Here is a 14,433-nt window from a genome sequence, read left to right on the forward strand (position 1 = left end):
TTTCTTTTATACAACTGGTTGCGATGTCCCAAGTGATTTCACTGCTAAGAATTAAGCTAATAAGGTATTCTGGTAAATAGGCCGCTATTGTGGTAAATAGGCCAGTATTGTGTAATGTAGATTTAAGGGGTTGCATAATATGTATATGATTATGTGCTCAAAGAACAAGGGACATGTTCTCTAGGATTCTGAAAAGTGTATAAAACTCAGAAATAAAGCTACGTTAGAACAAGTGAAAAAAAAAAACAACATAAGATATACTTGGAATTAACTCTTATATAAGCCAGAAAGCAAGTTGACTGCTATAGGGCTCACTTAAAATTAGAATAAAATTTAATATCAATCATAAGAGGCATGCTTTTCAAAATAGAGCGATAAGCTATAAGGTGACCAACATGAAGTTCATAAGACGAATTTCTGTCTGGTACAGGCCACAACTGGAGATGGAATGCTAGGCTGAGCTACATTAACCTGCTCTAACATGGAAGTTCCTGTGCTTTCCACAGACTTATTTAATCAAATTAGGTTAAAGTGAAAAAAGAAAATTGAGGAGGGAAAAAAGTAGTGGCTGAATTTGACCTGTCCCTCATTAAAGATGAGATTTTCGTCAAAAATAAATATATTTATAGAACTTGTAGCCATGCTAGAAATGGTGGGAATTCATAGTATGCAGATGTTACTTTAATGATTGTAGAAACTGAAGTCTTTACTATCTTCCCTAGTGACAGAATTGTTTACAGCCTTAATAACATATACAGTAAATCTGAGACTACCACTCAGGCCAGTCACTGGATTTTCATTAAGCTCTGCTTGCCATAGAAATACAAGAACTTCAAGTTTGGATATTTTCAATATTTAGTTGAATTCAAGATTCTCTTAGAATTTCCTAGGTATGTATTTTTATGACATGTTAAAAGCAAATATTGATGTTACTGATATGCAAAACTGTATTGGATGTAAGATAGTTAATGCAATAGTCTCAAAATTGAGCAAAATTGATAAGGAAGAAGTTGTATAATGGACAGTTCAAGTCCAAATGAAGAGTACACCATTAGTGAATTATCCTGAGTTGGAGATTTGCAAGTATAAAACAACTCTTGGATCCAAACGAGTGTGGCCATATAATATGTGGACACATCTGCAGGAACACCACATATTGCACATTCAGCTGTTCTCTGTGCTGCAAGGCAGCAGGGCAAGGGGGGTGGGGTTGACCCTCAGAGGTAACCTGCTGCACACAAGAGGGTGCATGGCACAGGTGTTCCCCATAAACAGCTAGTGGTGTACAAGGTGTCTTGTCGCTAGTTATTTCTGGCAAACCAGACGTCCACATTCGTGTGAATGTGGCCTTGGATGCCAGATTCTCAGAGGGGTTATATGCATAATTGCTATTTATGACTGAATTCCCCTCTGTTTATATTCTCATTTTTTACCAACACACATTTAACATGACCTATTTATAAATAGCATATGACTTTATACAGGGGGCCTGCTCCAGGCCGCTCCATGTGGCCCGCCCACTATTCCTGGGCTAACCACCTGCCTTCTCATCCGCCACACCTTGATGTTCATTGATTAATAGATGTCAATTAAGCAGGAGGCTGCCCATTTTCTGCCCTGATGCCAGAGGGGCACTATTTGTGGCTCCTTTCCTTCCCTACACTGCAGCCCAAGCCTCACAGATGGCATTTTGATGTTCCTTTAAATCACCAGCTCCCACAGTGGGCCCCAGAATCCTCCTATTGAACCCCACCTGGATTCCTCTTCCTCAGGTGGCCTCTTCCACCATCATACCAGGCAGCATAGCTCCCTGAGCTATTTCCCCTTCAGGTGTGGTCCCCACACTAAGACCTTCAGCTCATCTAGCCCTGGCCCACCTCTAGGCCAGTCAGGACCCCAGGCTCTCAGCTCTTGGGCATCCCTCACAGTGGGCCCCTGGCCCCAGCATAAGCCAGTCAGGGGAAACTCAGACAGACCTGAATCTGTGCCCCTCTTCTCATTCTCTGAGGGTCCATCCTCTGGGCCCTCCAAACAAAGGGGTCACCCCAACCTGCCTTTCACCAGGGCAGTAACTGGCCTGGCATTTCCTGGGGGATCCCACAAGGCCACCCACTCCCAGCAGGGAGCAGTTTTAGGTCATGCCCAGGACCAGGAACCTCCTATGCATCCCCTACAGCTCCTCCCTTACCTCCAGATAATATCCACAGCCCTCCAGCCAGGCAATGTTGTTGCCTGGCCCCCAGCAGCAGAACTGCCCTGTTTATATGGGCAACCCTGAATCTAAAATGGCTGCCCTCATCAGGCACCTGGCGGCTGCCAGCTCCAGACCCTTAAAGTGGCAGGCACACACAGTGTCCTGCCACAGACCTACACAAATGTGTTTGAAAGTCTAATTTAAATCCATTGCAAATACTAAACTTAAGGTGCATTTTGGCTTGCGCCTGTATGTTCCAAGGAAGCTTAATGGAGACTGGGAAAGATGGAGAAATGTCAGCCTGACTTAGTTAAGAAAGGAGAAACCATTGCCCATTTAATAATAGTGCTAGCAGGATATGCCATATTGTGCTCCCAGTATGTGAAGATATCAAGTGTTAATGAAACAGAAAAATATGTGAGTATTTGTTGCTTGCCAAATGCCATCTAAGTACTGGGAATGCTTAGGGAGATCAAACTTCCTAAGGCATTTACAGTCTTTAGACAGGCAAAACTTTTGTTGCTTTCTCAAAAAATAAACTGTCCTTAGTAACAGCTCTAAGTTTTGGATCTTGGTATATAACATGAATTATTTTGCAGATGTGGTTGAAGTTTTAACTGTACTTCTCTGGTTTAAAGTATAGTTGCTGTGTATGAGACTTGGACAAAAAGTGTGGACTGTAAAGTGAACGAATTCAGCTACATTTTTTTTCTGTCACCATTTGGCAAATAAAGTAGGGAAGGGTTTTTTAATATGTTGCTTGGTTATCATGAGTGTGAAGGACTAATTGTGGATCAGTCATATAACGATTGATTATGCAGGTTAAATCAATTTGGGTAATAATAATAGGAAACTTCAGAATGTTTCCTAGTTCTGTTTTGTTTAAAGGGATGGTGTCAGAGACTACTTGTGTAAAATGCTGTTTAACAGTAAACTTATGGTTAATAAGTTGGGTGCCAATGTAAATGTCTGGCACAAATATTTAAAAAATGTGCTGCTGTTTTAATATTTCAGGGGCCGTTACATGTAGTTGTCTTTTCAAAAGTTGAAAACAGAACAAATACCTGAAAGAGAGATGGTTTCCATAGGATTTGTAAACCCACCCAAAACAATCAGAGAGCTTTGAAGAATGATCTGAGGCAGTTACACCATTGGGGAGTAGCTCGTGGCATTTCTGATTCCTAAATAATGTTCTTGAATTAGATAAGTACAACATTGATCATCTACATCCTAGGAAAGTATCGTATCAGAGGCCCGCTAGTGGTTGTCCTGGAATTTGTGTGCCTGGGGCACATACAGTAGAAATGGCGTTCATACATTCCCAGTTGAAAACAAACATCCTGGGTTTATTTTATTTTGTCATATAATTTCAGGTTCTTGAGGCTGGTTGATGATACTGTGACTTGTTACAGAAGCAGACTGCATTATCTATGATGGCTTCTCTCTGGCTTTAGAAATTACATATACTTAGTTCAATCAAATTGACTTCGCTGTAATTACACTAGTGCAAACCAAGTTAATACGTCAATCATCTTAAATCACACTTGAGAAACTTTTGTATATGCATGTTTTGGAGCAGAAACTTGAAATCTATAAGAGTAGGCACTTACCTTGTGTTGTCTCCATGAAAATCTCTCCCAATTTGGCTAAATTTATAAACATCTAAATATCTCAGTAAATAGTGTTTGGCAGCTCAGTGCTCCCAGTGATGCTAGCTGGATGATGCTGTTTCAGCCCAGGAAAGCAGAAGCTCAGCAGGACTTTCTTTGCAATTGTTCCTCTTGGCAGCCAGCAACAGTGGTTGCACCAGAAATAGTAACAGAAAATAGACTTTTTCTCCTGTGCACTCAATACTCTGCTTGCTGGCACCTAAGCACAGAGGAGGAAAAAAATAACTGGAAGACATAACTGTGAAGGGAGGAGCTGGTTACAGGCACAGGGTGGGACTGGGCTGACTGGGACTAGAGTAGGACCATGGAATTGAGGGGTGGTGAAGTGTGGGACTGGTGGGTGGAGCCCAGGCATTTGAGAATGCTGAATCTAGACCAGGGGTAGGCAAAATGCAGATTCAGCCAGTGGCCGGACTCCGTTTCCCAGCAGCCCCTGCCTGTGTCTCTCCGGCTGCTCTCTCTGGAGACCCCAGGAGCAGCGGGGCAGTGACAGCGCAGGGCCAAGTTGTCTGTGGAGACTAGCCCAAGCAGTGCCTGGCTGGGCAGGGAGTTGCGCTGGGGCTGGGGCTGGGGCCAGGGCCAGGGCTGGGATTTTGCATCAGCGACAGTGTGGACCAGAGCCAGGGCAGAGCCATGATCCACTACCTGCATGCTCCTGCCTAGGACATGTGGACAGTAGATCATGGCTCAGCTCTGGCTCCTGCCTGCTCTGTCACCATTGCAAGATCCCAGCCCTGGCCCTGGAGCAGCTCCCCACCCAGCTATATGCCCTGCCTGCAACACTTAGGCAGGTCTCCATGGAGACCTAGGGAGCACAGACGCATCACAACCCCATGCTGTCACGGCTCTGCCACTCCAGGGGACTCCATGGAGACTGACAGGAGAAAGGGCTTCTGGGAAACGATGTCCACTGTGGGCCCAATCCAGCCTGCAGGCTGGACTTTGCCCACCCCTGGTGTAGATCAGAGACCACCTGAAAGAGCCAGCAGTGCAGAAGAGTTCGGGCTGGGGTCAAAAGAGATCAGTCTCAGTGTGGGTGAGGGCAGAATGGTTTTATTCACTATCTGTGCTCCTCCCCAAACCTGAATATAACATAGGGTTCCTGTGTTTTGATATTTATTCTTTTGTCAGCAAATAACCGAGGCCACCAGTAGACAGTCCGTTGAAGGCCTGATGGGATCAAATCTATGACCTGAACAATCATGTCTCCTGCCATGCCACATGTATGTTGGAAGGCATGATTTTGAGAGGGATCAGATCCAAATTGTCATAACTGCCAGTGTAGAGGGAGCCCAGGGTCATTTTCCTGGGCTTCCCTTGCAAGGTGCCTGATAGTCGATTGATTGTCAGCTGGGTCCAAGGACCCATGGGGCCAGTTTGAGTGCCTGTGAGGTCTCCCAAGATGGCCAGTGATCAGCAGACCAAGAGTCAATCTGCTGACAATCAGCTGATTGGGAGCACTCCAGTTCAGTGACGATTGATAGATTGGGAGTACTCCATGGCTCAAGCCAAAAGGCACTCCCATTTAGCCGATCATCAGCAGGATTAGGACCAGAATGGGCTGCCCAATTCAGTCCTGCTTGCAGGACTATCAGTTGATTGTTGACCAATGAGGACCCTACCAGCCATATGTTTGATATAAGGTGTGTTGTTATTACACATACACTTTGTGGCTGGATTCCTGTTTCACTGTACCATTAGTAACCTGAACATGTGGCTGGGTTACACTTTAAGCTGATTAACTGATTATTGCATCTTACATATAATATATGCCGTGAGCCTGAGAGACTTGCAAAACATGGTCTTCATCTCTGTTTGGTGGCTGCCCCACATTGGGTACCAACAGACATTTAGGGAGCGCACTCTAACTTATGTCACTTTATGCAAACAACAAACTTTTGCCTTTTGGTTGGGTGGGGCTTGAGCTTGCCTGCACTGTCCCTGGCAAGCAGGCAGGGGAACTCCAGCAGTCCCCAGGGAGGCTGCCAAACCACCCCTCTTTCCAGCCCTGTCCCTTCCCCTGGCTCCAGCTGGAGCAAAGCTGAGCCAACAGATGTGTGTTGCTCCATTTAATAGGTTCAAGTAGAGGGTGGGAGAAGGGGAGGTTCTCTTCCCCCATCCCTAGCTTGGGTCTATTGACAGCAGCACCGCTCAGCTACCAGCTTGGCTTTGCTGTGGCCAGTGCTGGGGGCATGTGAAACGGAGCCCCTTTGCCTCGCACGGCTCCCCCAGCCACCCTGGCAGGGTATTGTGGGGAGTGGGCTGGGTACCCTCCTCCCTGCTCTGGCCATGGCAAATCCTAGCCGGCAGCTGTGTGCTGCCACTGTCAAGATGCCTGGGCAGGGGGTGGAAGAAAGGAGCCCCACCTCTCACCTTGCAGCAGTCCCCCCCCCAGCTACCCCTTGGGGAGCCAAGTTGGGCCCATTTGGCTCCCTTCCTTTTGACAGTGGCAGCACACAGCTGCTGGCAGGGATTTGCCATGGCCAGAGCTGGGGCAGGGGGCTGAGATGGAGCCTTGTCTCACAGGCCCAGCCTGGCTCCCCACAAAACCCCAGCCGGGGTAGCTGGAGAGAGCCCATGAGGCAAGGGGGCTCCATTCCACCATGCCCTTCCTCTCCAGCTCCAACCATGGCAAAGCCCAGCCAGCAACTGTCCTGCCCGCTCCCCGCCCCACTTACAGCCCTGGGTGTGGGGCTGGGCTACTGTGAGCATCAAGCTAGCTCCTCAAAAGTGCAAAAAATTAAGCTGTGAGGGAGTCTAAATGCAAGTTCCCTAAGGCACTCTGCTCTATAGTGCCTTCAGTTTATAGCTGATTTATGAAGTTTTTTTTTGCATGATTGCCCATTTTAAAAGTGCACTGCAGCCCTGAATGTGTTATATCACACCTGTAGAGTGCTTTTAGGGGCCAGTTCGCACAAAAAATGTAACTTGTGCAAGCATCTGTAGATTATGACAGCCCACTGCTGCTACCAGTTAGTCTTTAGCTCAGCTGGCAGAAATCTAGGTTGTGGAGTTAAGGAGCCCACCCCTGCCAGTGACCCAAGTGGATGCCAGTAATTTTGTATCATGAAATTTCTGGTTTTATCAGTTTGCTTTTTTTTTTTTTAGAAACTTAGGAAGTTGCACACAAAACAGACTGTTAAAAGAATATTAAAAGGATCTTGTGTTTATGCATTATGATATAGCCTTTAATTATATGATCATATAATATCCTCAGGACCCCTGCTTTATTTAGTGCATAGAGTGGACAGTGCTGTGAGGATGAATCAGGCTTTGTAGTACATGTACATCACTTCATTTTTCACAGGTTGTCATTAGTTGTGGCCCACTATATGCTCAGTCTGATACAGCTGAGGATCTGATATGCTGAACATTTACAAATGCAACTGAAAAAACAGGGAGCTGTGTTCTGAACAAATAAAGTGCTAGTGCAAGTGAAATTTTCTGAAAAAGTCACCCCAGGAGCATCATAATTTGAGCACCCAAAATTGCTATACAGTTTTAACATTAATTTCTCTGTGAAAGGACTTCAACTCTATCAACATTTAGAATTAATTTCTTTGTATATATTATTAAAAATATATTCTGTTTTCTTGTATTTTTATGGAGATCTGCCAAGTGGTCCACATACATATCGCTTAGAAGATCTTGCCTATACCAGAAGTGGAGACAAAGGAAACTCTGCCAACATAGGTATTTTTATTTTCTAATTTATAATATAAGGTAAGATTTTCAACAGGAGTTAGGTGCTGAATTACCAGTTCTGCTTTTGAAAATTTCCCCACAACCTCTGATTCTTTTCTTATTATTTAGATGCTGACATGAGAGTATATACATACTGTCATATCGAAAATCATCTTCTCTTAATGAAATATATTTGGCTCACTGTAACTTATTGGAATCATCAAAGAAAATCTTATCTGCTTATTAAACTCATATAAAATACTTGTAGATCATAATATATACAGATACTCTGTCAGATGAATGTTATTTATGGTTTCATAGACAAACACTCAAAAGTGCTTTACGTGGGGTGTCTACGCAGCCTAATTTCTCCTCCATTGTGCGTTATAATGTGGTCTCTTGTTTATGTGATCATATCTTTTCCCCATAAATTGTATATTGCATTTATAAAGCTAAATATTTGTGATAGTATTTGATAGTCTGAAAGTTCTTTTTACATGTAAGAAATTGTTTTGAATCACCTCTTTTGGTCCAAGTATTTTATTTCAGTGTAATTACATGTATCCTCCTCCTTGCCTTATTTATTAATTCCTTCTATTCCTTACTTCTGCATGCATCAAATGGCTCTCTTATTTGTTGGAAGATGAGAGAGTGTGATGTTGAAATCTCAGTATGAATTAAAGGTGCGTTTGGAATTTGATTTGCTAACACCTGTCATGCTAAGGCTAATAAAGTAGGCTTTGTTTATTTAAAAGGAATACAACCTTTTCATCGTTGTCTATAAAATTGTTTCCTGTTCAACAATGATGGAATTTAATATTTCTGTTTAAAAACTGCATACATGTGCATGTTAGCATTATTAAACTATTAAAAATAATGGGTATGATTAAAGGACTTTCTTAAAATATACAGATAAAATATTTTTAATGACATAGATGGTAAATCCATGTCCTACTAAGCTTACATTAACTTTAGGTCTACAGACACCTATATCCCAGCATAGGTCACCAGATTAGCATAAAACACTAATGTCCTTCTGCTTGATTCATCTCATTGGTGAACATCAGCTTCTCTATGGAGTTACATAGACCTTTTTTGGAATTGGCTATAATTTGAGAACTGTGTGTTCATAGATATGTTCCTAATTCATTAAAAGAAGGAAATAACATAGATTCACCTTTTAGTCCCATGATTGACTGACCCTGGGAGTGTCTAAACATTCATTAATTTGCTTTTGCTAGTACATATTAAATTGAGTAACTCTGGGCATCTATACACGTGCTTTGGGGTGGGGGATAGGGAATGCCCTAATAGAGCAGTTCAGGCTTCTCTGATGAAAGCACCCACAGTGTCATGTATATTCAGTGTCCTGCACTTAGTGAAAGTGCCCCCACTGCCATTTTGAAGATAGGGATGCTGAATAATGATGTGGAGGCTGCTGGAGCACGTTAATTAACACACACCAATGTGGGCTAATTCGGATGCGTTGGAGCATACGTATGGCACATGTATAGGTGCCCTCCATTGTGAGGGACTAGAAAAAGGTGCATTAGTGAAAACACATTTTTGTGGCACTTTAATGCTCATTAAAATAGGCTAATGTGCATTAAAGTGCACATGTACACCTGCCCCCTATCAATATCCCTTTAGTGCTAATTGCAATAACTTCTTACTGTACATACTTCAAACCATGAGTTCTGAGAAGAGGAGATTCACATTTCCTTTCTTTGTCCTTTTCCCTTTTATTCTTATCCATCTTTCATTGGCATGGACAGTTACAATTAATACCACAAAGCCTGGCAGCATTCAGTCATGTCACTCATCAAGTTAGTTTCCTGCTTAGGGATGGAAGCCTGTTGCTGTAAGTTTTGATTAAAGAGAGACCATATGTATAGCTTCAAATAACTGGATGATCTCAGGTCCATTTTGAATATTAAAATCTAATTTGTTTTAGTAATTTGTTTTAACTGACTGTCTCGTGTAACAGGTGTGATAGCACGTCATCCTCTCTATTACCCGTACCTAAAGAAAACTTTAACAGCTCAAGCCCTAGAAGATTACTTCCAGCATCTTTTAGAGAGAACAAACCCTGAAGAAAAGTTAATCACAAGGTATGTGTGTTCCTGATTTGTCCAAATTAGCTCATTGAGGCATTATAGCATAATTGTAAACTATTTTAACAGAAAAGCTAACAAATGTAGATTTGCAATATTTTATGTTATCCAAGGTTGCTTTACATAGTGGGATTAAATTCATAGGCTAAGAAGTAGCCACTTGAAAACAAATCCATTATAAGGCTAGATGAAGAACAATGATTCTGGGAAATTTCAAAATTACAATATTTACTCAATTCTAAGATGAAGTCCCCCCATTTAATATGGCAAAATTGCACCTTGTCTAAGACTCTCTTACAAGGGCAGTGGTGGGAGACAGGTGGCTGCTGTGGCTTGGGCTCCAGCCCCTACTTGGGGTTGGGGCCCTAACCACAACTCCTGCCTGCCTCTCCATCTTCCCCTGCTGCCTCTGTGTTTCACTGTCTCCCCCCTGAAGTCTCTTCTCTTCATTTCCTCCCTGTACCATGCAGCCTCTGCTCCCCTGCCTGCCCTACTCCCTCCCCTCCCTTACCTTTTCTCCATGTCAGCACGCTCTGTGCATGCTGCAGCCTGGGACACTGATCATGGCTCTAGCCCTGCCCTGTAATAGCAGTGCACAACCTACAGGGCTGCTGCAAGGGCAAGGCTGGGGCCATGCTCAGTGCCCCAGGCTAGAACAGGGATGGAGCCTGCCAGCACGGAGCAGAGGCAGGGGTGGCAAGAGTGGGGGAGAGCAAAGGCTGGGGGCAGGGGTGACCCAAGGCTGTAAGGGGTCAGGCCAGGGTCAGAGGTGGCAGTGGGGCACAAGCAAGGGGCAAGCCACATGACTTCTACACCACCTGCCCCCCACTGCCTACCCCCCCCTTCAATGGTGGGTGGTATGAATTAAAGACAACCTTCCAATAATTAGATCATGTACATGTAAAATTATAACACATTTATACATTTTCCATGCATAGAATCTAATTATTGGGGGGTGAGTTAAATTCAGGGCTGTCTTAGATTCAAGTAAATATGGTAGGTTCTTCTGCAATATGTAAAGAAAACTAAACATTTTGAAAATGTCCATGGAATAGCAGCTGTGCACTCTCACACCAGTGTTCAGAGTTTCCAGTGTTTGGTGACTGAAGAATTTGCATTCCAGAATCTTACCTAAGTTTTTTAAGAAGCCACATTATCCCATACTTCAGGGCCTCAAGTTTAGCAAACTTCAATAGATTAGGAATCTGTTTCTGTCTAAAATATTTACTACCTGTAAAGGTGGCAATCCTGCATTACATATTACTGTCTGGGCATAGCAAATTCTACCTGAAACCATCTAACTTTTGGATGGCTTGAGAGTAGTGTGGTACAACTCAAGATCAGGACCCTGCCTTACAACCTACTGTCTCTGGCCTGTAAATTCTGTGCTGTGCCTTTAGGTATGACTGTGCCAGAAGCAGTACAGCCATGTTTGTATTTAGGTTGGGTCTCTTTGCATGGCACTGCCTTGTGACATGTTGACATGCCCTCAAAGGTAGAGGGTGCACTCACTCTTAGGCCAAGTAAAGATGTTCAAAAAGCCTGAGGTGGATTCATACTAACTTTCATGGCTTTTTCTAAGCACCCTAGGTTAGTCTGGGAGTGAACAGAACTCACGTTCACCCTTTGGGGTAGGGGGATCATGAAGGCAGCCTGCAGTAGCCAAGGTCAGCAGCCTGGGGGCACTCATAGCAGGCTGCCAGATAATGCAGAGCCCAGCTGAGAAGCTGGCCACCTCTGATTGGTCCACATGGCACCTCTCCGCAGTCCTGCACCCCCGCCAGGTGTCTGCTTTCAGCAACAACTGGGGGATGGAATAAAGCTTCCCTGCCATGTGGGCCACCCCAGCTATGCTGACTTGGGTATGGGGGCTCAGCACCAGAGCCACGCAGCTGTCCACAAGGCTAGGAACTGGAAGTCAGGGGATGGAGCCCCCTGCCCCATACCCCCCAGCTTACTGACTCAGGTCTGGTGGGGGGCTCCACATGGTGGGGGGGCTCCATTCCCACACCCACCGTGCCCCCCATTCCTGGCACAGCCAAAGCCATGGGGCTCTGAGCCACAGCTTATGCCTGCAGCTGTCAGGAAAGTTGGGCGGGGTGAGGTAAGGAGCAGAGACCCTAGCTGCATGGATTGGGCCTAGCCCCACAGACCCAAACCAACAAGCTGGGGCGGAGGCCCATACTACTTTCCCCTGCTTCCTTCCTCTCCCCTCCCACTAACGGCTGGTGGGGGTGGAGCTGGAGAAAGGGAAAGAAGCTGCACTGGCCCAGTCAGTGGGGGCAGGGGAAGCCCCCACCATGAACTCCCCCAGTTATTCTGGCAGGGTGGTGGCAGGGGCCTCCATGCCCCCCCGGCCCCTCCTCCGCCTGGCCTGGCTGACAGGTCCAGGCACGATGCTGGCCTGGGGAACAGAAGCTTTGCTGCATCCGTTCTATGACAGCCTGGGGGTGGGCCATACCCCTGGCACTGAGCCAGAGGAGAAGATAACGTGCAGAGGCTAGCCCACCTGCCCTGCAATGAGTGAGTTACCAGGGGCCCACAAAGGAGTCTGGGATGCCCGAGGACAGCGATCTAAGTAAAGTTGGGAGGGCAGAAATTCGATAGACGGGTCTAACCTAAACCGATTAAATCTTGGAAGAAAGAGTGTGAAGAAGAACTTCATAGATAGGATCTTTGTCGGTGAATTGACTAGCACTGTCATGTGTGAGGAATGTGAAAATAGTTCCACAGTAAGAACCTTTCATTGATCTTTCACTTCCTATAATAGAGGAGATGGTCTCAAGAACTGTGCCTTTGGGAAGGACAAGTAAAGGTAGAACTGCACAGGAGGTGGATTTTGGTCTCTACAGCTGCTCTTCTTAGGCTGGCCTCCTAGCGGGGGTGGTGCAGGCAGCTACCCTGGAGATCTTCAAAAGGATACTGGATGCACACCTTGCTAGGTTTATTTAACTACAGCAGTCTTTCCTGCCCAGAGCAGAGGGGCTGGACCCGATGATCTTACAAGGTCCCTTCCAGACCTAAACTTCTGTGAATTCATGATATTACATCTATCCAGATCTATCTTAGACCAGGTTCCATCATTTTTAAACCAGTCTATATGCACTGAGCTTCTGTTCTGTTACAGGTTTAGACGTGTTTCCAATCACGTATACCCATTTATGTGTAATAACTTCACCTAGCCTTACTCACCATTTAATTAACAGTGACAAATGAATTTACTGAAAAATGTCTTATGTTAAATTTACAACTATTTTCATCTGGAACTGAGCAAAAAGGAAAAAATGAGAAAATGATACACGATGAATCTGTTACAAGAATTGCCATGTACATCAAACAAGTCAAAGCTTTGCCTTTTCTGCTTTCCTAAGAGAGATTTGCTTGTTCCTCAGTGCTGTTTACGTTCACAGACAGATGTTAAAATGTTGCTGGGTTCTGGATAAAAACACTTTATTTTCATTAATTAGATCATCTGTGTTTGTTTTCTGTCATCTTCTAATGTTGTTATAATGGGGCTCTGTAAGCAAAGTGAAAAACTAGGGGAGGAAAGAACGGGTCCTTTTGTAGAACACTTGAGGATCATGAGGATTATGGTCACATGCTTCAGATCTGAAGTTTCTTTCAGACGGTAAAGTTTTAATGAATGTGGAAACTCAATAAAAAACAACAATCTTGCTGTTTAAAGAGAAAATGTGGGGGTAAAAAAAACATTATTAAGAACCAAAATACCCTATTTAAGCATAAACAGTTGGCCTGCTCCATTAAATATTAAAGGTTAGTATTCCATTGCATTTTTAAAGGTGGCAAAATAAATGTGTGTGCAAGATGTAGGGGAAATTCTTTTTGATAGAAATAATAGCAAGCTGTAAAGTTGTGGGTGTTTCAGGTATCATAGTAATAAAGGCCTTATTTCTAAAACTACGGGCAATTTACTTTTTCCACATACAATCACTTCTTGAATTAAATACACTTATTCCTTTTAAATGTGATATGCAACTTCAAAATGGAATAGTGAGACAAATTTGGATACAGTTTCTGACAACAAGTAGAAGATGAGTATATGCACACTAAGAAACTATTTCTAACCTTAGAAAAAGATGGTACGGTTCAAAGTTCTCTAAAAAAAGAGTGTCTGATCAGGGATACTATTGAAAACAGAGTGAATGTGTGTTGGGTATTGTAGCAAGTTTAAAATCATGGAACTTGGAGATGGAAAAGATTTTATCATTTTATCCACCTTCTTGCCAGTGCAGGATTATTTGTGCACTGCTAAATGTTTAATGCTCTGGATTTAGTCCGGTGCATATTCAGATCCACTTAAAGAAAGATGAGAAATACAGAACAAAAATGTAGAAAGAAACTTTAGGCCAGATCTAATTCCACCTATTAGGAACCTGATTGTGATCTTAATCCACTGCACTCAAGTGCCTAAAAAGAGTTAATGCAGGATGTGGATGTGTCCTCCTGCTTGCTGATTTTTATTTTTATTTTTTGTGGCTGTCTTAAGGCTAAAGTGATGTGTTACAAATGTAGGTATGTTAATGTTTTTTCAGAGACTTGAGCAGTGTGGAGTAGGATCACATTTAGGCAGTGACGTCTATTTAGGTGTTTAGGAGGTTGAACAGGATCTGGCCCCTTGTCTTTCCCTCTTAAAGAAATAATTAAATTCTTTCTGTCTCCTAGACTAATAAAATAGTTGTGTCCTGTTTTAACTAGATCATTACGTGCCCTTTCCTGCTCTGTTAAGCCAATATGCTTTCAGGGCTGCCTG

At 43.8% G+C, this 14,433-nt stretch overlaps 1 protein-coding gene across 1 annotated transcript in view; it reads left to right on the forward strand.

Annotated features, from left to right (window-relative positions):
* LOC149870541 (uncharacterized) overlaps positions 1–14,433 on the forward strand; it is a 115,025-nt gene that overhangs the window by 90,741 nt on the left and 9,851 nt on the right. Inside the window, exons 17-18 of the mRNA XM_090036447.1 lie at positions 7,474–7,557; positions 9,536–9,659. Of these exons, the coding sequence (XP_089892573.1) occupies positions 7,474–7,557; positions 9,536–9,659 (208 nt within the window). The remainder of the gene's footprint in view (positions 1–7,473; positions 7,558–9,535; positions 9,660–14,433) is intronic.

This window comes from Crocodylus siamensis, chromosome 2, assembly GCF_052110815.1.
Source record: "Crocodylus siamensis isolate JL-2025a chromosome 2, ASM5211081v1, whole genome shotgun sequence".
Classification (NCBI taxonomy): domain Eukaryota; kingdom Metazoa; phylum Chordata; order Crocodylia; family Crocodylidae; genus Crocodylus; species Crocodylus siamensis.